Source organism: the organism of the source record quoted next, unplaced genomic scaffold (assembly GCF_019419815.1).
Source record: "Pyrus x bretschneideri cultivar Hongxiangsu unplaced genomic scaffold, Pyrus_bretschneideri_v1 Contig27, whole genome shotgun sequence".
NCBI lineage: Eukaryota > Viridiplantae > Streptophyta > Magnoliopsida > Rosales > Rosaceae > Pyrus > Pyrus x bretschneideri.
Genome location: NW_025999579.1, coordinates 3,224,547 through 3,246,956, shown reverse-complemented (window position 1 = coordinate 3,246,956; position 22,410 = coordinate 3,224,547). Strand labels below are relative to the sequence as shown.

The 22,410-nt window shown below is 37.0% G+C and overlaps 4 protein-coding genes across 4 annotated transcripts; 2 read left to right on the top strand and 2 right to left on the bottom strand.

The window, feature by feature from the left end:
• The first annotated feature begins 5,097 nt into the window (after positions 1 to 5,097).
• Positions 5,098 to 6,083, top strand: LOC125478981 (probable E3 ubiquitin-protein ligase RHY1A). The gene has a single exon (XM_048587927.1). The coding sequence runs from the start codon at positions 5,364 to 5,366 to the stop codon at positions 6,081 to 6,083; it is 720 nt and encodes a 239-aa protein (XP_048443884.1). The 5' UTR covers positions 5,098 to 5,363.
• Positions 6,084 to 6,566: 483 nt separating this feature from the next.
• On the top strand, positions 6,567 to 9,225 carry LOC125478958 (tRNase Z TRZ1-like). The gene is made up of 8 exons (XM_048587881.1): positions 6,567 to 6,978; positions 7,820 to 7,982; positions 8,087 to 8,157; positions 8,278 to 8,373; positions 8,516 to 8,627; positions 8,730 to 8,800; positions 8,921 to 8,995; positions 9,070 to 9,225. The coding sequence occupies exons 1-8, from the start codon at positions 6,745 to 6,747 to the stop codon at positions 9,142 to 9,144; spliced, it is 897 nt and encodes a 298-aa protein (XP_048443838.1). The 5' UTR covers positions 6,567 to 6,744; the 3' UTR covers positions 9,145 to 9,225.
• Positions 9,226 to 9,267: 42 nt separating this feature from the next.
• On the bottom strand, positions 9,268 to 10,798 carry LOC103958752. Its single transcript, XM_009371069.3, has one exon. The coding sequence runs from the start codon at positions 10,548 to 10,550 to the stop codon at positions 9,384 to 9,386; it is 1,167 nt and encodes a 388-aa protein (XP_009369344.2). The 5' UTR covers positions 10,551 to 10,798; the 3' UTR covers positions 9,268 to 9,383.
• Positions 10,799 to 12,183: 1,385 nt separating this feature from the next.
• On the bottom strand, positions 12,184 to 16,765 carry LOC125478939 (probable aldehyde dehydrogenase). Its single transcript, XM_048587840.1, has 16 exons — positions 16,574 to 16,765; positions 15,828 to 15,907; positions 15,500 to 15,603; positions 15,267 to 15,334; positions 15,011 to 15,068; positions 14,765 to 14,878; positions 14,475 to 14,558; positions 14,257 to 14,361; positions 13,988 to 14,101; positions 13,696 to 13,827; positions 13,509 to 13,598; positions 13,288 to 13,377; positions 12,996 to 13,205; positions 12,765 to 12,875; positions 12,580 to 12,659; positions 12,184 to 12,495 (listed from the first exon to the last, which is right to left on the bottom strand). Exons 1-16 carry the CDS (start codon positions 16,657 to 16,659, stop codon positions 12,357 to 12,359), a joined length of 1,665 nt encoding a protein of 554 aa, XP_048443797.1. The 5' UTR covers positions 16,660 to 16,765; the 3' UTR covers positions 12,184 to 12,356.
• Positions 16,766 to 22,410: the final 5,645 nt, after the last annotated feature.

Here is a 22,410-nt window from a genome sequence, read left to right as displayed (position 1 = left end):
TTTTGCTACTCTATGATTAAAACCTTATTCGTTTTTAATTTTTTATCAAGACCCTTGGGTATTAATAACCTCATTAATTATTTCAATAACAAAATATTTTTACCTAAAAATATTCATTAGTGTTAAAAATGTTACAATTAGTATATTTATATTTATGGCTAAATTTTTTATCATATATTTTTATTTTTAGTTTGTACCCATTTTTTATTTGCAAACCTTTTTTAATTTGTTCAAATTTTCTTTTCAGTTTTAATTTGTACCAATATATTAATTTCTTTTTGTGCCCACATTTTTTAAAGTTTTATTTGTATTTGTGCCATGTGTTTATTGTGACAGCCCGTTTCGGAATTTTTAAAACGTACGCGTGAAAAGACGATTTTGCCCCTAGTGTGATATTTTCATTGTGTGGTCTTTTTTGGGGTTTTGTTGGCAGGTTTTGGGCCACACACACACTCTCCCACACCCCACACCCTTTTCCCCTGCCCCGCACCCTATCCCGTGCTCCCTCTCTTTCTTCATTTCCACCCAATACGTACGGACACAATCAAAAACCCATCAAATCTTCACAGATCGAAGAAACAAGTTACATATTCATGCTCGTGAGGTTCGTAAGAGTCTAACCATACCCATTTCAGGCAAGGATACATTCGTTTTCATGTCGAACTCGGGATACCCGATTTTTGTCACTGTTCATGCTCACGTAAATTCTTATGTTTTTGGGAATTTCAAGCTTGTAGGAAGCTTGGTGAGGTCCTTAGGAGGCTCGGGGTGGTTCGTTTGAGGGTTTTGGACGTCGGGATCGTGAGTTTCAAGGTTGGCCGGAGTTGGTGGTGTTTTCCTGACGAGATTTCGTGGATTTTAGCACTTGAAAGTGGTATGAACTTGTTCCTCTCGTTCTAAGCTTCAATTTGGTACCAATTTTGTGAAATTTGGTTGAAAAATGAAGAAGATATCACGATTTGAAATTTTTCCGATTTTCCGGCGTCGGAGCCTCGCCGGAGAAGACGACGGAATATTCCGTCAAAACTGACGGAATATTCCTAACGGCGTTAACGGAATCCGTTAAAGTTAACGGAATATTCCTGACGGCGTTAACTGACGCCGTCAGTGTGTCAGGCACGTGCCTGCGCGTGGTCGGCGCATGTGGCCGTGCCTTGGCCGGCGTGCGGGGGCGCGTGTGACGGTGAAATTTTTTTCTAAAAATATGGGAATGTTCCTGAGGTCGAGTAGATCACATTGGTGTATTCATACACCCCATTTGAGCAATGTATGAAAAGTTATTTCTTAAGGTTGGTTATGTGCTTTAAAATTAACGTTTTTGTAGTTGTTTCGCATATAGGTGAGACGTATCCCGAGGACGAGCGTGGTCACTCGAGGTAAGGGGGTTACAACCCTTCTACATACCAGTGAGTGGTCTTTTGGTTTTCCGTATATACCTATATACTCATGTTTTCCCAGAAATTGATTTGAAACGTTTATTCATTTATATGCCATGTTTATTGTTTGCCATCATTTATGCATTATTAGTTGCATATATATATATATATATATATGTTGGGCGCTGCGGACGTGCAGGTAAGTGCCAGGTGAGTATGATTTACATTTACGTTCAGTAATGATTCTAGATACATAGAGAGCTCATAACCTGCACCCCGGTGTTAGTGCTCCCGCCCAGAGTTGGGCACAGTCCTTCACGTGATGTTCACCTCCCGCACCACACGCTCATCTTGGATCCAAGTTAGGTGCACAGTCCTGTCATACGGACCACTTTAGGTGGTTCCGACTCATAGGTGACTCGCGATTATTCGCCCAGCCTTCACGTGATCGTAGCACTTGAGCGTACTTATGTTACACCCAGGCCTGTCGTACAGACCACTTTAGGTGGTTCCGACTCGTGTGCAGGTATAGTTAGTGAGATGGAGATTTGAGCTCTAGATTCAGCCGTACAGGTCATGTTAGGTGACTTCGGCTGACAGATTTCAGAGTATTGGATTTGGCATTTCCTGAGCACTTGCATTTTACTTCGAGGCATTTGGCATGGCATTTTTCCTGAGCATGACTTATATATATTTATGTATACTATGTTTCTGGGAAGTATACGGGTTTTACGGCGAGGGATTAGAACTTGTTTTGAAATGGTTTTTGAAAAGCTTTGTTTTTGCCCACTCACGCTTTTGTTTTGCGCCCCTCCAGGTTCTAGTTGGCTAGCACGTTTGGTGGCTTCCCCGAGGATTTTCCCGGCATATCTGACAGACTGTCACCAGTGTAGGACCACCTTCGGGTGTACTTTTGTTGTGTCGTTTGCTCCCGGACTGCATTAGGTCTTCGTGCTCTGAAATTTGTTTTCACACTTTGCTTGCACATGTATGTTGTTACCTTGTGTTAAGCCGTTGATTTTTATTTATTCGTATTATTTTTCTTTGATTATTATTATTTTATTAGCTTCCGCACTGTGCACATGGCTACGTCACTTCTACGTGACAGCCAGCATGCCCTGATCTCGATCGGGGTGTGTCATTTATCGTCACGTGACATTGTATAATTAATTAATGATAGAAAAATTACATATGGTACATTTATGTTTTATGGCAAAACCTTGTATCATATATTTATATTTTTAGTTTGTACCCACTTTTAATTTGCAACCTTTTTTTTTTAATTTGTAGTATTTTATTTTTAGTTTTAATTTGTACCCATGTATTAATTTCTTTTTGCGCCCATATTTTTTAAAATTTCATTTGTAGTCATAATTTTTTAATCTTTTATTTCTACCCTAATTATATTTATAATGTACCCATGCTTCTTTATTAATGAACCGCTTTGTTATATGTGAAATGTACCAATTTTTTTAACACTATGGATGCATTCTTTTGCCATTTATTATTTCTTAATGTTACATAATTTTTATCCATTTATTCAATTAAAATGTTTGAATTTTTTTATAGTAGCTGTTTCTAATAGTATTATAATGAGGGATTTTAATTTATAGGATTATAAATCTCATAAAATATCAAACAATTAATGTCAAAACTATAAAAATATAAATAGTAATAGTAATATAATAAGGTGTACAAAGTCAAACTTTGAAAACCATTAAGGTTTTAGTCAAAGAGTGTTAGAGATTAGGACAACATCCAAAGTATCCCTTAAATTTATAGGATTATAAATCTCATAAAATATCAAAAAATTAATGTCAAAACTATAAAAATATAAATATTAATAGTAATATAATGAGATGTACAAATCAAGGGACTTTGATCAAACTTTGAAAACCATTAAGGTTTTAGTTAAAGAGTGTTAAATATTAGGGACCGCATCCAAAGTATCCCTTTAGTATAATAAGAGACGAAATTAATAAGTCCTTAGTGTTCTCCAAAGTTTATGCGAGTCGACTCCAAATATAATTCACGAACCAAACGGATTCTAAATTAATTGGGGGTTGTTAATTATCTGCCCAAAGTTTTGTGAATAAACGTAGACCCTAATGGTTAATCCTCGAAGGCCCAAAATTATATGGGAGTTGGTATCGGCACAAGGGCATTAGCGAGTTCTCTCTCCTAAACCCTAAACCTTAATCTCCGGGTTGAACAGTAAAATCCTCTATGCAAGTAGCACACTGTTAACAAGGCCTGCAGGCAATCAAGTTGCAGCTAGGAGAAGCCGCAGATACTAGGTTTGGCCGTCCATGAACTAACGTCCTTTGCAACATCATGATCTTCATGTTGTTTTTGCGCGTTAATGTTAATCCAACGGCTCTCGATTGCCGTAAGGAGCCGCAGTATGGTTGGAGCGACGTCGCGTATGAGAATTGGAAGATATCGATGGCGGTTTGAGGAGGAGGATTGTTGTAGTAGTACGATAGTAGTAACTCTCGGTCGACATGTTTGAACCCTAGCTAATTTGTCTTACAGGGGCAGAGGCATCGTATATATGGCCAATTTTGAACACAAGTTACATGATGCAAAAACAAAGGACACAAGTGACTTGTCTGCAGCCACTGAACAAAGCCCTCCATACAAATCACGCATGACTTAGCATCCAAATCATTAGAGATTCTCACTTTCTGCAAATTCTCATTCGCCCATTTTGTCGCCGGAATAGGACGGTCATTGTATGCATCCATGGATATTCCCTTGTAGCCTCATCAAACATGTCACTGTCATCGTCACTAACATTACAAGTCACATCATATATGTCCACAAGAATAGGAACCCTACAGACCGCTGATTTAACCACCCAAAAAATCTTCCAACTAATCGAGGGGTGCTCACTCTCTGGGACATCCATGCTTGAAAGAGCCACAATCGAGAGGGTTTTATAACTTGTTCTGTGACATTCATCATCAGATAATATTTCGGTCCGGTGGACCAAAACTAGTTCTTCGGTTTCGAGTTGAATATATTGTTCTTGAAGAGAGTTGTAAAGATCATCATCGTCATCTTGACCAGCAGCAATATTCCAACGGATTTCGCTCTTAAAAAATTTGAACTTGATCGAAAGCTTGCTGTCTGGAAACCGGGATAAGTTGATGATGGGCTGAGTTGTCTGCCTGACATGGCTACGATAGTGTCTAATACTGGTTGACATGGTTTTAGGTTAGTGAAAAAATGAAGGAACTTGCAACATTATTTGTAAGGTCTAAAGGACGGTGCTACTGAGCCTAAAGCGAGTAATGCTAGAGACTTGAGTAGCAAGTTTCCTTTTTTATTTTTAGGTATTTTCTCCACAAGTTTCTTTTTCTATTTATTTACTTTTTCCATATTTGGATTGTAGATTATGGTACGCGTTAGTTAATAAAAATGAAATGAAATTAATCATTTTTTATTTATTTTCTTTTCCATATTTGGGTTGTAGATTAGCTCTAAGCAAATGGCATGTCAAGATAATACTCATCCTAATCCCAAACCTCATATATGGTAGATAGGATGTTGCATATTAGAAGGAATGTGTAACAAAAACACTATGAAAAGATAATTAATCTTCCAATAATGCAAACTTTGAGGATTTTGAATTAATTAATTAATAATTCATATATTAACAAGTTTAAAAGCAAAAGGGCAGAAGATATGCCTGATCTTAACAAAAAAAAAAGGGAAATTAGGTTGTAGTTAAGATGCTTTAATCTAATTACACAAGTTGCGTCCATTTTACTCGAATTTCTAACAATTCCTAGTCCTTGTACCATTTCGACTGTGAAAAAAATTAAAATAATCCTTGTCCCAGTCGATTTAGGACTACGTGGTATACACACACACACACACACATGTATATATACATACTTTGTCATCCCATATAGCTCACACAACCCCTCTATATTTTCCCATTTTATTGCCCAACGTTACTATTAATTCATACTTAGAAGCATGTCGATATACACCCTAGTCAGCCAAAGAAGAAACCCCTACATTAACCAACCCCAGCTTCCACCAGATGTGCTTCCGATCAACTTTAAATTTTACAAGTTACTCGCACACGTAGGATCTTTGATTAATGAAGATGGTATTGATCTTGCTTCAGTAATAGTTATACAACCAACCCTTGTAACGCAAGAAACCATTAATGTCGATCGTACTACGCTATTGTCTGATTCTACTAGAGCGCTCGTGGGTGACGTGCTTTCCAGCATGCTCGTTCCTGAACACGAACTTCCAGCAATTACTGAAGAAGTATTCCACAAACTTGCTGGATTATCAAGTTCGAACTTGAGCAATGCTAACAACACCACCATGCTGCCTATTTTTGTGGGCATAATTGATGCGAATTTGCTGATGCACTCTGTCGGTAGTGATCCCATTACCTCGCTGGCCGATTGGGTTGCGATGTCGTCGATGCAAACGTACGAGGCCAGACCTATTCCTGCAGATGAATCGTCCATTGAGAATTTGGAGAAAGTGATATTTGGTGAAGAAGGTACGAGAGAGCAGCAGCAAACATCGTGTGTTATTTGCATGGAGGACTTTGAGGATGGTGTTCAAGTTAGTCGCTTGCCTTGCTCGCACTTTTATCATGAAGATTGTATTGGTCAGTGGTTGAAGACTAGTCACTTGTGTCCCTTGTGCCGATACCCAATGCCTCATGCTTAAACTTGACTTGTAAATGAGTGCTCTTAAGTTCAAATATCACGAATAGAAGTTCGTAATTAATTTAGTGTAAATATATCGTTATATATAGAAAACGAATATTATACGTTTTGCTTTTGCAATTAAAGAATCTTATGTCGTTGCTTCAATACTATACATAACTTCTATTTACTTTTTGAATACGATTTTGTATCCAATAAATTAAGAAGGAAATTATTGAGTTTAGCGGATCGGCACAAGGGACACAAGTGCATAACCCTAAAACCCTAAAATAGTATCAGAAATAAGATTGGACAACAAGAATAGGTAAACTCTTCAATCCAAATATCGAATTAAACAAACCAAATAGTGAGATTAAGGAGGGTTTTTGCTTTCACAATATACGATTAGGATTTCATTAATTAACACGAATAAATTATAAAAAGTGTCAATTGAGTACGTTACTTTAATGACAAGAAATTGATCTGTAGTAAAATTGTGGCATGGCTACCACAAGCACTATCGTACAATCCCCTGGTTTTTTTTTTTAGCAGCAGAAACAGAGACGGATCAAGTTCTCTCCTTTCAGTTGTAAATTCAAAGACCCCGTCGGAGTTCTGGCAACTTCGTTTCTCTCCTCACCTTCTAAAAATCCCCCATCTTCTGATCCTTCTTCTTCTTATCAATGACCGGAAGTAGAAGCAAAGACCCGAAACCCAATTCAGAACCCGACCCAGCTCCCAAAAAAGCCAGGGGGTTGACCATTGAAGGGTACCCAATTGAAGGTTTGTCCATTGGCGGCCATGAAACCTGCATAATCTTCCCAACTCTCAACCTTTCCTTTGATATTGGTCGCTGCCCGCAGCGTGCTATCTCCCAGGAATTCCTCTTCATCTCCCATGCCCACATGGATCACATTGTATGCACTTCTTTTAATAATTTGCAATTTGGGTTTTGCTAATTACCTGTTTTTATTGATGGGTTTTTGTTTTATTTTTTTTTACTTGATGGATGATGAATGATGAATGATGAATTTGGTTTTCCATTGACTTGCTGGTGTTGGGAATTTTTTATTATGTACTTGTGATGGTGAAAGATTTTAGCTTTTCTATCTAAAGTTAACTTCTTTTAGCCGTTGAAGTACTTGAACGATATAAAGTGACAAGATTTTGCGCTTCTTCGTCGATTTGGTGTTGTTTTCAATTCGATACAAGTATATATATTGTATTGAGTAAGCATTTGGTAAATGAGAGATTGGTAATGCTGCTAAATGATATATACAGCGTGGTTGTTTTCGATTCTTTTATGCACAAAAACATGATAATTTGAGGAGTTCAATGGAATTTTCCAAGCTTAAACTATCTTAAATACTTGATCAAATATAATGGAAACTTTTAAAGAGTTTGCATGTATGGGAAAATTCGTTAGCAGAAATCCAAAGACATCTGATGGTTACAGGGCATTGTATTGTTAATTGGTTGAAGAGGGGATATTTTGGTTTTGCGTTGAGGGGGTGGGTATGGAAACAAACAGAAATTCAGGGCGGAGTTCCAAATATCTTGAACCATGCTTAGAACCCCCCACATCCCAGAAACGCAAGAAAACAGAGAAAAAGGACTAAAAAAAAGGTTTATGATTGCATCATTTGATTTTCCTTAGGGTCGTTTTTGGATGGACCGTTTTTGTTGATTGATATGATAATGTCTTGCCATGGTCAGTGTTGCTGCACTTCAACTCATGATTTTATATCCATATGATAGGGAGGACTGCCCATGTATGTTGCAATGCGTGGATTATACAGTATGAAGCCCCCGACGATCATTGTACCAAAGGGTATAAAAGAACTCGTGGAACAACTTTTTGAGGAGCACAGAAAAATGGACCAATCGGAGCTGAAGCATAACCTTATTGGCTTGGATGTTGGTTATCATTGATTGCTAATCAAATTCATCCATCAGATGACAATTGTTCTTCTTGTGCCTTCTACTTTCAGATTCGATGTTATCTTATGTACTGTATGTTTGCAGGAGAAGAATTCTCTATGAGAAGGGATCTCAACGTAAAAGCCTTTAGGACTTCCCATGGAATACCAAGTCAGGTATCCCATTTATTTGTATATTTGTAACATTCTCTCTTTCGGAATTCTATTAAGACTCCGAGCGACAACTTTTGTTGAGATTTATCGAAGTACTAACTCGCTATGCATGATATATGACAGGGCTATGTAGTATACTCCGTAAAACAAAAACTTAAGCAGGAGTACATTTGCCTTTCTGGGAATGAAATTAAAACCTTAAAATCATCAGGTGTTGAGGTGTGACTTTAAAATCCCAGATCGCTTTTTCTATTTAGTTTCTCCTTTAAGCTACTTGATTGCCTTTTTTGTTCATTGACTATTACTTATCGTTTTTCCTCTCTTGATTGCATTTCTGTTTTTCGGGTTATCTTATTTGCAGATTACAAACACTCTTACAGAACCTCAAGTTGCTTTTACAGGAGATACCACGTTGGACTTCATAACTGACAGTAGTAATATTGATGTGCTGAAGGCAAAGATTCTCGTTGCGGCAGTGAATCACTCGCTTAAAGTTCATAGCATGTGTGAGGCTATTATAAATGGTTAGTGTATAATGTGTTATACTACTGTAACTTGTTTCCAATCTTTCATGCAGAGCACGTTCTTAGATGACTCGGTTGAAGTGGAGCATGCCAGAGACTACGGACACATACATCTATCTGAGGTTCGTCTCCAGAGTGATTGGATTCGTTACTGCCTGCCTTCGTCAATCTATCATTTTCATTGTATCTATCTAGGCTTCCCCAATGTTTGATCTTGTCATATCTGTACGGTTTTATTTCAGATTATTAGTCAAGCAGAGAAGTTTGTAAACCGAGCAATTCTTCTTATTCACTTTTCCGCTCGGTACACAGTACAGGTATGATGGTCAGTCCATAGCTGCTTTGTATATTTGTCATTAAGCTATTGATGTTCATGCTTGTGTTTTACCAGGAAATTGAACAAGCTGTATCAGCATTGCCGCCTCCTTTAGCAGGCCGAGTTTTTGCGCTTACAGAAGGTATTTGATGGTAGAGCCAGTCAGCTTCTTTGATCTTTTCATGACATCAATTTTGGCAACTTAAATTTGTGTGCCGAAGACAGAAGCATACACAAATTCATTGATTCTTTAAGGTTAAAACAGAAGAATTATGAACATTCGAAACTTAGAACTTTATAGATACTGCAATTTCAGTAAGAAAAATTACAATTTCACAAAAACAATTCAGAAAGAAGATGAAACATAGTGATGGAAGCTAGTTTTGCACTCAAATTTCAGCCATCAATTTACCAGCCACATTGGCCACAGAACAGCAAGGCCTTGCTTCCAAGGTCAAGGAAGAAACCACTTCGTTTATCGATCTCAGCTCTTCGTGAAACTCCGGATGCAACACAAATGCGGAATAATTCTCGTCCAGCACCAACCCGATACATTTTACAACATTTTCAAGCTTAGGAACCCAATCACAAGCCTTCAAGCCCGACGCTGTTGATGCCTGAGGAAACCTCTCATACTTCTTCAGCCACTTACCCAAATACCGCAGCAAGCTCTTCATCTCCTTCCCACTCAGCTTACGAATCGCGGCCGAAAACATCACCTCATCGAGGTTCTTCGAAGCCAACAGATAATGCAGGCAGAGTTCTGCAGAAGAGAACCCATCATACGCTACCATGAGCAAAACCGCAGCATCTTTCGCAACTCTTAATTTCTTGTCCGAGAGACTCTGATCTCCGGCCTTCTGAGCTGCGGCCAATGCCCGGCTCTCCCATTCCTTCCTCACATCCATGGAGCTAGCATAACTGTCTTTAGGCGGATCAAGGAAGTACTTCAAGATCAGCAGCAACTCCGATGACCCGAGATCAGAAGCATGCTTAACACAAAGACAAAGCAGTTCCGACCTCCTCTTTGCAACGAGTTTCGGAACCAAATGCTGATAACAAGAATTGGGGAAAACCCCATTTGCAATCAAAGCACCTACCAAATCCCAAATCTCCAAAACAACACAGGAATCCAAAACCAAACCAGCAACATCCTTGCCAATCAAATTCCCAACTTTCTCAATCAAAACCCGGGAATACCCATCATTCGACGAATCGACCCCAATCGATTCCCCAGCTTTCTTTTTCTCCCAAATGTTCTCGAGAAACGGATTTAGGATTCCCAAGAACTCAACTTTGGTGAAATTGGTCGGGTTTTTTAGCTTCTTTTGAAGCTTGGTGAAGAATTTCTTGCCCGAATCGATGAGCTCGGAGTCGGTTTGTGAGATTTTCCATCCGTCGATTGGGATTGCAGCTGCCGAGGCATTTGGATCGTCGAATTTGGGTTTCAAATTCTCAAAAATAGGTTCCGGGTCAAGAACAATGGGGTAGTCTGATGGGGCGGATTGGGTTTGGGATTTGGCCGAGGCTCTCGCAATGACTTCGAGCAACGACATGGCTGAAGAATCACAGAGCTTACCAAGTGTGGCGTCGTCGGCGGTGGAAAGTGCAGAGATTGGGAAAAAAGTTACAGGTGCCGACTGCAGAGTTTCTGTCGAGCAGCGAAAGAGAGGGTTGAGGGAGGAAGGGTTTTAGTTCGCGGACACGAAAGAGGAATTAGGGTTTTAGCCAATATTGGGCCTGAAACCAACCAATTTTGGGCCTTTATGCCCATTTACCCTTTTTTTGTCAAAACATTTTGTTAACTTTTTTGTTTTTGTTTTTGTTTTGTTTAATAAATGATTATATTTGGAAAGAAATTTTATTGTTCAATGTCACAACAAAGTTACGTTATCATAATAAGCATTTGGAAAAATTAGATATTGTTGTAATTCGCAGGCCATTCATTGTGGATACCCACATATCCCACTATCAATCTACTGTTCATCCCACCACAACTTTGTCTAAAGTCTTGTCTATAAAATAGATGAGAAGAAGGAGAGCAAATATACACAGATACACATATGGCTGGTAGAGGAAGAAAGAAGAGAGGAAGAAGAGAGGAGATAATAGAAAGAGTTATCTTTGTAATCTTATTATTTCAGATTATAATGAAAGCATCAATGCTGCTCCGAGGACGTACTCCATTCAAACTGACTGTAGAGGAACCTCGTAAATTTTGTGTTTGTTTATTTATTCTACTGCACACACCGTCAGTTTTACAACAAATATCGAATTAATGACAATTATATATCATCATCCACCATTTGTATGAGTCAAATAAACCTTGATATATGTTCAATTTTGTAAGCTAATATTAGAAATAGTCCATTTTAATAAAACAAGTTCAAACTCTTAAGTTTGAATTATTTTATTATGAATTATTCCTTCTTTAATGATAAGATTTATTTCTTCTTCTTTTTTTCTTGCTATTTCTTTTTCTTCCTGCTCTAAACCTCATTTATAGATTTTATTTCTTTATAATCAACCTATATTACAAGTTAATTATATTTATCTATTTATATGACAATTTTTTTATTTTTTATAATCAACATATCACAGATTAGTATGTCTCACTTATAAGTATATTACGTTTTTGTACCTTTTAGTTGGGTTTCATCTCTCGCTTGTAAGTATAATATATATTCATATATTTATTACTTGAATTAGGACTGTATGTCTGGATTTGTGTTTGTATATTAGTTTTTTTGTTAAAAGATATTAAGTAGATTTATTGAAATTAGAAAATTCATGAAATTAGAAGATATTAATTTATCTCTAATATTTAAAAAAAAATATAAAATGAGTACAAAAGAAATAAAAATGGAGAAAAGATAATACTGGACTTAACCTAAAACTGTGTTTATTTTTTGAGCCCATATCTAAATGCCCAAAATAAAATTAGGGGTGTGCTATCCACATACCTCTTGATAATTTCTATTCGTTGATATTTTTCAATTCATCTGATCCGACGTCCGAAAATTAAAAAGGTGTGTGAGAAGTAAAATGGGGTGTGTGGATATCACACCCCTAAAATTACCACATCATTACTCTACTACCATAGATGATCACTCCCTTTCTTTCCCCATCAGGCATAATATATCACAGAAAGGAAAGAAGGCAAGGGGACAATTAACTAACTAGAAGGACTTGAAGAAGAAAATCCCCTTCGTTTTATTTCTAACTACAGAAAATGTCGAAAGGGTCAGCGGTAGCTGCTATGTCCTACATCAGTGATGCAACTGAACCTACAACTACATACTTGTTCGCACTGAACTGAAGGCGCCGCGTTCTTCTCATTGAGTCCTAATGGCGCAGCGCTCTCAGGTAGAAGGTGGAGTTTGCCATTGCTTTGGCAGTGGACCAACATCATAGATGATCTCTCTATGGCAAGACCACACCAGCTTTATTGCTTCTGGGGTCCCAATGCCGGCTCCTCTCGGGTCTCCAGCCGGTCCAAACCTGTCACAGATCATTGTTTGACATATATAAGCGCTCGGAGATCTTCTCGTGAAGTACTCAAAGTATAAGAGATTTTGTACTCACCAGTGATTCTGTGGAGCTCCAGTTGTTCTTGCTCTCAGTCCAGCATAAGTAGTTCCATTTACCGTGTTCCCAATAACTTCCTGCAAAATAGACTTTCGGAATAAGGAAAATGGAAATTGCGCAGTTGATTTGGGATAAGAAAAATCTGTGATTGAATAAATATAGAGACAAAGGTTAAGTCTTGCCTGTAGAAACAGTGGATCGTTTGAAACGACAGCAGCTGTTAAATGTGCATGCATCCTCTCTAGAGCATCCAACACCAGTGGGAGTTGATCGTTCTTATAGTCGGTGACAATCTGGGTGAAAATATATTAACTCAAGTCAGTTACCTATAGCTGTGAAGAAGTGCCTAATGAAACAAATAAAAATAAAAAGGATAGAAGAAAAACTTTGGTAGCATGTCTTTTCTTTGTTACCTGAAATGGCCCAAAAATTTCTCTTGTTACGAGTTCATAATTCTTTTCCTTCAGTATTTCTTCAAGTGGAACATAAACGGCTGTAGGTTTTATAGCACCATATACAGGTGGAATGGAATGATCCGTCAAAGGTTCGCCCCCAAAGAGTAGCTTTGAACCTGGTATCTGAAGCAATTTATTCTTGTGTTCTAGCATTGCTTCAGTCGTGAACTGCATCAACAACATACGCGTGTAAGAAGATATTTTGTTAAATAACTGAAATTAGTTCGAACAGGACAGGTAGTGTACGTACTGTAAGGACAGGGCCGATCGTTAAGTCTTCTAAGTTCCTTCTCTCAGCCAGATCTTTCATTTTGGATAGAATTGACGTCTTAGACCAGTTCTGCATAAGAATATAAAACATCAACAAAAAAAGGATAACAAAAATGTTGACAAGTTCGTTGAACTCGAAATTTCTCAACAACAAGGGAATGTATACAGATTCCAGAAGGTTTGAAATCGGAGAATCTTTACCTCATGCATGAAGAGCATCGATTGCGCAGAGCATTTCTGACCACTGCACGCATATGCATCCTGATCACAGACCCAGGCAACGTAGTCTTCCTGCCATATAGAAAAGAAACAAGATAAATCAATAACGTATGTGACTCTACAAAGAAGGAGTTGTATTATCTAAAAACATAAGATTGTTGTAAGAAACCTCCTGAACGTCAGGCCCTAAGATCTTCCAGTCAAATCCTGCATCTTCCAACTTAACACGACCCTTCAGGTCACCAGCCAACTTATCTGCCACTCTTGAGCTACCCGTGAAAAGGGTCATTCGTGGATTGCCCTGTTGACGCAAATCAAGTAAAATGTTATTTCAATTGACATGTCATAAGTTGGTAACATGACCTCTAGGAACTGCAAATATGCGGATGAAAGCTATGAGCAGTGTCTTTTATAGATCAATGTACAGTAGCAGACAATTTAACTCTGCACATTGAACGAACCTCCAATAGTAACTTGTTCATTGTCTTCCCATCAGAATTTATGAAGTCAACATCCTCTGTCGGTAGCCCACAGTAATGAAGCAGCCTCATCATTTGCTCCATGACAATGCATACCTACAAAGAAAATGTTTCCTCACCAGTTAAAATTATCCACAACGAGACGAGATCACAATGAGCTACATGACCAAAAAAGAATCCAAAACCTAACTGAGAAGGGTTTCAAATAGATTAAACGATTGCGTTAGACCCAGAAATTTAGCCCAGCATACCTTGCTATCGACTTTGAGGACTGGTTTGTTACCCATATAAAGTGCACCCATCAACTGAAGTACAGGAATTTCTAGTGGAAAATTAAAGGGAGTAATGATTGCAACCTGCAAAAAGAGTTTTTTATTATATCCAATTATGAAAATAACGAAATTTGTTTGAAGAGCTCAAGGTTTTGGGTTACAAACAAAAACCGAGTATGTTCAGAGGTAATGCTTACAGGACCATAAGGCCAACGGAAACCATGACTTTGCTGTCCAAGATGATTTCCAGGCACCCCGAAAGATCTTGCAAGGAAGCGGACCTGCCACGTGTGAAACAAGATATTAACGAAACTGGAAAAAGGATTTTATGTGAATTTGGTTACAGAAATGGCATTGTACTGTGCTTAAACCAAGAGTAAATAAATGAAATGTTACTTTACTACTATACTTGTGGGCCCTTTTCTCTCTCACGTATACGCTATAAACATGAACGTGAACTGTGGTGATGTTTGTTTATAGTGCATACCTGATCAGCAGAGAAATTCTCCAGAAATTTTTGAGTAACATAAACTTCACCGGAAGCCTGCTGGTAACTCTTTGGAGCAACCCTTTGTATTAATCTTGTGAAGAAATCAGAAACCTGACAGCCATACAATATTAAAATTGTTCATAAAATTATAATAATCATGTAAAATGGTTGAACTGCATCATCATAATCCAACAGAAGGAGGTCAAAAAGAAGAACACTGTCTTTCTGCTGTACAGTTGTTACCTTTGGCAAGGAAAGCATGCGACCTGCCTTTGCAGATATGTCCCCCAACATAAGATACCTGCAAAAAATGGTATATCAGTTGTAATTTTTGTTTCAATTTTTTTAGAATATCGCTGTCGAGTTCTTTAAAGGGAAAAGTAAATGAAAATCTTGCTATCCTCTACCATTACATGAATCTATGCGAGTAATCTAGCGAAACTGATGATATCTAAAGATAAATGAGGACACAGAAACAGGAATGATAATAAACACAAACCTCTCTGGTGCTTTGAACGGATTGTGAAGACCATGTTTCGGGCACTTGGACAAGCTCTCCACAAATGGCTGCAATAGCAATACAGCAGTCCAAAAAACATTAGTTACTGTACATATCAATGACATGGAACAAATAACAGTTTAAGCTAATTACTACATTACATTCCAAAGGAAATGATAGATTTGTAAAAAAAGCAAAAAAGGATACTTGTACTGTACAATCTGCAGGCATACCTGAATTCCTGTTTCATCAACTTCGCAGACTCTAATGAATGGCTCCCCATTTAAAGGATCCAAAATTGTGTTCCATCTATCAGTGTTCTTCCATTTACCCTGCACTGAAAAAATACGACATTTCTTTGTATAAAAAGATAACATAGAAAATACTGTCAAAAAAGTTGATGTAAGGAAATACACTTAACGAATCAGGTTATAATCCGTTCAAGTTTTTAGTCTCCAGTTATAACTCCAAGACCAATTTCTGTTCTGAGTGCAGAGCACTTTTCATGGGAACCAATTTCCGCTGGCAAATGACAGGTACTGCTAAAATATGAGAACATACCCAAGTTGAGAACTTCAGCAGGCTGTGATCCCGATATCTCTTCCACTTCAACAGTTGCAAAGGGTACCCCGTGAATAGATCTGCCATAAAACAGGTAAACCGAAACTGTTAAGATTATCGCTTGAAAAGCCATTACACCAAGACATACAAAAAATTGTCAAATTCTTCAATTATACGGCAGGAAATAATGGTGGCCTAAAACCAATCTCCCAGCATTTCTTTTCAATGATAACAAATGCTACTACAGATATTCCTCTCTTTTCATCAAAAGTTACATAAATTTACAGGTACAATATGTCTTGAATTAAAAGCAAAATGCATTTTCCAAAGGTAGATGCAACGGGAACATCGATCAAATCATAATCGAAACCAAGACGAAATTAACCATTAAAATTTGGTATATTTTCATAACTGCAGACCAAAACAAACCGTTGATGAATGATGATGCTTAAAAGACATCATTTTTCTAGTTATCTGAGTCTACAAAACTAATCGGCATCGTTTAACCAGCCTAAACAAATCAACTTCCTCATCATCCAAAAACAAACCAAAATATTTGATAATCTAACGCAAAAGATTGCAACTTTTTCTGCATCCAAAGGCCGATATCAGCAAAATAACAAAACCCAATATCCTAAATCACATAAAATCCACAAAGCAACGCCAACCCAGATATATTTTTAACGTTTACAACAAAACCCACGAACCAAAACCCAGCAATTCATCCAGTAAACAGAGAATCACACCTTGAGAGGTTGAGTGAACTGAACCAGCTCAAGGCAGTTTGCGGGGCTCTGGCTCTGAGTTCTCTTGAAACCAGAATCCGGTTCATGGTGGCGGATGCAGAAGTTAACGAAATTTGAGTTTTTGGGTCCTCCCTATAAAAGCAAATGTAAATGTAAATGGATAAGTTAGAGGTCGAGTTGAAACTGTCACCGACTCACTCTCGCGCCGCAGTCTTTGGTTTTTCTGTTCCTATATTTATGATTGTAATCTGTAACTACTGCTGCCACTTCAGTTTTTCACATCCCAATGGCACAAAATCGTAATTTTAAAGTCCAGGTTATGGGGAACGGAATTGAATTCACTCCAGACGTGTTCGGAGCGAATCAAAAAAATTTGGGCCACACAAATTGAATTAAACGATTTTCATTGATTCATTTGGTTGATTCATTTTATACAAATTAATTGATCTGATTTATTTTCAACACAAATCAAGGGTTCAGATATTTTAATCCCTAGGCTCCGGGCATCGGGTTCAGAGTGGATCCAATTCCATGGGGAAGGATTTTAGCATGTGGAGGATCCAAAGATGGCCTTATCTATACCTCTATTTTTACCTTTTACATATTTTTTTTATTAATTTCTGTTATTTAATTTTTTTTCAATTCATTTGATCCAACGTTTAAGAATTTAAAAATAAAAATAAACGAAAAGTAAAAACATGTATGTGAACAATTCACCATCTCACCATCGGGCATAGCTGCATAGGTGATAAGTTGTATGACTAATGATGTACGGCTTCTGCAGTGAGCATACTATAGTGTAGGCCCTTTTTTTTTTTCTTTTTTTTTTTTATTTGATAAAAGCAACACGCCGTCCTTTGAATGTTCAAGGCCGAAGTTCAAAGAGACCAAGGGATGGAGACCATCTGAGCAATTTGGAATCACCCTCAATCAACTTTTATATATTGAAAGCCTTCGAATAGTAGCTTTGAGACCATCAGTCAATGCTTGACCTTCAACGATCAATATATTCCACGAATCTACCTAATGGGAGTACTTTTCTTTCATTCTCTTGGCGGCAGCGATTGCGAGCTGTGGGGCGTTTGCTAGAAGATGATGAAATGTTCTTTCTTTTGTTTCAGGGGCTTGGCTAGTTCTTATATCCGGCATTTACAGGAGAACTTGTTTGTGGTCGGTGGCAAGTACTGCTGGTACTTCGGCGGCGGAAGATGATCCAGGTGTTATAGGGTTTCCTAGTGTGTTTTGCTGTATTGGGCTCGACTTTTTTCTTTTGTCCTTGTTATGGAGTTCCTCATGTTGCTTTATGCTTTGTGTGTTTTTGGGCATCCAATCTTGTACGTTTGGTTTGTTGGTAATACAATGTTACCTTTTGACCGAAAAAAAATTAGACCCACGATTCCTTATGTTCGTTTTTGTTATTCTTATCTGATTTTTCTAGACATTTGATATTCTTTGCAAATAATAAATGTGTGAAATTGAAATACGATTACAATGATATAGCTCCATTATATTAGAATATGAGTTAATAATGTATGATATAGATACATGTTCACTCTCATATTCTAGCCGGTGTATTAGTTATATTACGTAGTTCTTATATAACACAATTTTTTTTTCTCTATCAAGAAAAATAATTTGGATGGTGGAATGTATTTTTGCACCTACGTTGGCTTTAACATTTTGGACTGATTTTGAAGTGAAAATATATGTTCCATAGAAGGTTCCTTGAAAGCCATCGGATCAAGGTTCAAGCCATAAATCTTTATTCTTCACACAATGTGTAATATCCACGTATTAATCTTAAATAACTTCACACAAAAGTAAAAGTGTTGAAAACATAAATCTCACGTTTGAAAGTTAAGGAACGTTGCACTTCCTTCAAACCATATGGCGTGCATGATCGATTTTGAAGAGAAAATTTTGTCAGCTATACATCTTTATTCTTCAAGTCGGATGTTTGACGAGAAGTTCTTTAATTGTGAAAACCCTAGTGTCGATCAACCTTTTGAACATTATTGATTGAAACCTTTTTTTTTCATCCATGCAGAAAGAAATAGTTCTTAAAATTTTGGGATCGTTGGGCTTTGCGTAATATATACCACCCATAGACATTTGAGAACTTACACCACCTGCTTCTATATTTATTTTTCTTGCTAGGTTCCACTTCAATTAAAACAATATCTAAAGTTCCTCATATAAATTTTTTAACTCTAGAGATATAGTAATATGGAGAAGATAAATTGTTTCAAGCACCTATAGAACCAGAAGTACTCCTTGGGAAGCTCTCGAACAATTGACTGATAAACAACATATATGTAAGATCCATATACATTGTTATTTTGTTATTTGGTTGGTTGGTCCACTTAGGCATATCTCAGTCATTTAAATAATTCGTTGACTTAATTAAAGTCTTTATTTATCCTAAAATTAAACGAGTAGAATCTACCATGATTAAAAAAACATTAAAGCATGTTAACTTAGTTTGAAGGCATTAATAATCCACAAGATTAATTAGTAACATGATTAGCATGAACAGTACTTCTATAATCTTACCATATAATCTCTTCCTAGGCTGTTGACTCTGATCTCTGGGTAATTAATAAACTGATCAGGGCTTCCTCGATCTATAATCTTTACCAATTAATTGAATGATATTTTACATGAAGTTAATAAGAGGTAATATTATATATTATGAGGATTAATTCAAGTTATCTGAACAGATTGAAAGTAACTTAAGTACTTGTTCTAAACTTTTAAACCTTAATATTTTTTCATGTTCGAGTCGTGAAAATAATCTCTTCGCAAAGTAAGAGTAAGGCTATGTTTAATAGATGTTGTTGGCAACACACTTTCTCTCAAAACTCAGTTTGACAAATCACTTAGGGTAAAACAATTTATAAGGGCGGTTTAAGTTTTAACCAATCTAATTGAAACACCAAGGGAACAGCATATGCAACACGGCCCCTGTATGGTAGCTAATAAGGTGATATTGATAATTAATTAAGTACAATTGTTGAAGTATTATCAAGAGTTTCTGTTTGGGCCCAAAATAATATTTTTGGGCCAAACGTAGGTTCGGCCCAAAGCTTTTCCAAATATACTATGGGCTGCCTGGTGGTCCCGGGCTATTCAGTAAAGGTGGTTGAGCCCTATTCCGGAGCGGCTTGATGAAGAAGTTGAGTCCTGGTGCAGTAAGGATTCTCGGCCGGATAAGGACGTTGAAACCTGGAAGTGAATGTGGCCTAATATGGGGTTGAGTTCAAAATCCTAATGGAAGGAGGACTAGCCGAGATAAGATGGATTGGGGTAAGGAGGCCTAGTCCGAGTATGGTTTTAACTCGATCGTAAGAAGGATTTGTTCTTGCTGCTATAAATAGAGAACGGAGTGCACAATTCAAGTATCTCCAATTCAACACACAATTGCCCTGCGCAAACCTCTTAAACATCTTGAGATTTTTTATTTTCTTTTTTCGCCGACACATCTTTAGTTTGGATAAACAACACCGTTGCTGTAGAATCAGCCGACCGAGGAGCACCTTCAGTTTGGATAAACAGCACTGCGTCGAGGCCGACTGGTTACCTATCTAAGTCTTGGTCGAGAAGGGTTTTCTAATCCTTGTTGGCGGAGGTCATCTTATTAGCCTTCTCGGCCAAGTAAGGTGTTACGAGTTACGACATTCGGCACATCGAACGCCGAGTGATTTTATGATTGGATACTCACAAGTGAGTTTCAGAATTCGGCATTCTGACGGCCGAACCACATTTACCATTAAGACATACATCTCCTTTGAATACTTGTGTCCATATAGTCTGGTGTCGATTCGACATGCTTATCTCTTACGAATATAAACATTGTGAGCGAATTCGGCGTCAACGATTCGTGAACTTCACAGAACTAGCAGCCTTGTCTTCAGGCTCGAGAATCCAAAGGCCAAGACTTGTTCCTTCCTCGATCGCAATCGCAAGATCAAGAAGTCAGCATCGCGCTCAACGCAACATCTACAAATTTTACTCCTTGGCCAACGAGTTGGCACGCCCCGCATCAAACGAAGGACGTAGTTAGCTCATTAGTTACTCGTCCTGCGCGCCACGTAGGCTTTGTAATTTTTAAGGTCAACAATTTCATAACTTAATTAGTAACAAATTAGGTTTAATATATATATATATATATATATATATATATATATATGTATATATGTATATAAGAACGATATTGTGAAAGAGAAAAAAAATTGAACACAACACTTCAAATGTTGAAATAAATGTCTTTAACTATTTGATTTCAAACAAATTTCACCTGGATCAAATCATACATAAACTCTCATCCTGGTCGAGGTTGATTCATACATACATACATACATACACACACATACATATATATATATATATATATATATATTTGTAGCTTGGTTTATTAGACGCCAACGTTCATGATCCCAAGGTTATTTTATAAAGAAAACTGATAAAAAGTTCAAAAAAACTTTAGTTTTAATGAAAATAACAAATAAAGGTGTAGTGAATAGTACCAGAAAAAGGTAAAAATATGGTTTTTCGTTAAAAGTGAACAGTAATTCTATTTTATATGTACCTATATACTACATGTAATATAAATATAGGGGCTGCTCATGGCCGAGCCTTGCGGTTACAAGTGGACTGCTTGTATTTTAATATTCAATATTTAATTGAAATAATGCTTGCATTCAACTTTAGAGGATGAGTTCCTTCGTCCACTTATTTATAACGTATCTCATCGTAAACTTTCATAATGAGAAAGTTCAATCTTCTAATCTCCATTTGAAGCTTATCTCTATAATAAATCATTCAATTGTTTAATCATCTAAATGTATGAAATAAATCAACGGTTTATCATAAGGATGCTACTTGGTATCTGCATCATTGATTTATTTGATACATTAGGATGGAACGATATCCGGTTCGAATGATTTTGTAGTGAAGATCTTCAAATAAAAATTAAGAAATTGAACGGTTTTGATTATAAAATTTATACAGTGAAAATACGTTATTTGCAAGTGGAGAATAAGTCATTCCCTTGCGGGAATGCAAGTATTATCCGATTTAATTTGGGCAAAATGGGGTTGATGAGCCATCATGCTTCATATTGCTTTGCCAAGTAATTTAATGGGTTTCCACGGATTTGCTATGATATGTAGAAAATGTAGTATATTCTTCGATCGTTCGATTCATTTAATGCCCCGGAAGGGTGGCGAACACTAGCTTTTATATATAAAAAAATTCCCATAATTTTCAAAGTTTTGAAACACCAAATTTTCCATTTTATTTACTAATTTGTAGAATTGTTATTCAAATAAAATACTAGCATAATTTGTCCAACGACAATGTACCGAAGGTAATCCTAGTTTTATTTAATCCTTTGAAAATTGTACACAGACATTGACTTATCCAAGGTATAATATCAATCTCTGATCATCTCTAGTCATCCTTCATCATATGATGGCATGTAAATTTACCGTTAAATGATCACAAGCCAAGAGACATACAGGAGTATAAGGTAGGAGTATCAAAATAAGAAACTGTTATAAGCAATCTGGAGAATCAAACTATACTGTCATGTATTTATGTTTATGAAGATTCAACATATATAACGTGTATACAGTTTCATATAACTTTTGGTATACTTTGGAGAGCTGCATACAATTCCAATTCCAATTCCAATTCCAATTCCAACATGAATTAATCATGGTATTTACGTTAAGGTCAAATGCATGGACAAATGAATCCAAGAAGAAAAATTATTGAACTGACCATAATACTTGTACTTAACACCCATAGTTGATTATGGTATTTACGTTAAGGTC

Excerpts from the sequence above, each read along its gene's own strand:
- LOC125478958 (XM_048587881.1), top strand. The coding sequence starts at position 6,745 with ATGACCGGAAGTAGAAGCAAAGACCCGAAACCCAATTCAGAACCCGAC. Across the intron at positions 8,158-8,277 it reads CCCATGGAATACCAAGTCAG|GGCTATGTAGTATACTCCGT; the intron begins GTATCCCATTTA and ends GATATATGACAG. Across the intron at positions 8,801-8,920 it reads GACACATACATCTATCTGAG|ATTATTAGTCAAGCAGAGAA; the intron begins GTTCGTCTCCAG and ends GTTTTATTTCAG.
- LOC103958752 (XM_009371069.3), bottom strand. The coding sequence starts at position 10,550 with ATGTCGTTGCTCGAAGTCATTGCGAGAGCCTCGGCCAAATCCCAAACC.
- LOC125478939 (XM_048587840.1), bottom strand. The coding sequence starts at position 16,659 with ATGAACCGGATTCTGGTTTCAAGAGAACTCAGAGCCAGAGCCCCGCAA. Across the intron at positions 15,604-15,827 it reads TGCTGAAGTTCTCAACTTGG|TGCAGGGTAAATGGAAGAAC; the intron begins GTATGTTCTCAT and ends GTATTTTTTCAG. Across the intron at positions 13,206-13,287 it reads CGATCGGCCCTGTCCTTACA|TTCACGACTGAAGCAATGCT; the intron begins GTACGTACACTA and ends TTGTTGATGCAG.
- LOC125478981 (XM_048587927.1), top strand. The coding sequence starts at position 5,364 with ATGTCGATATACACCCTAGTCAGCCAAAGAAGAAACCCCTACATTAAC.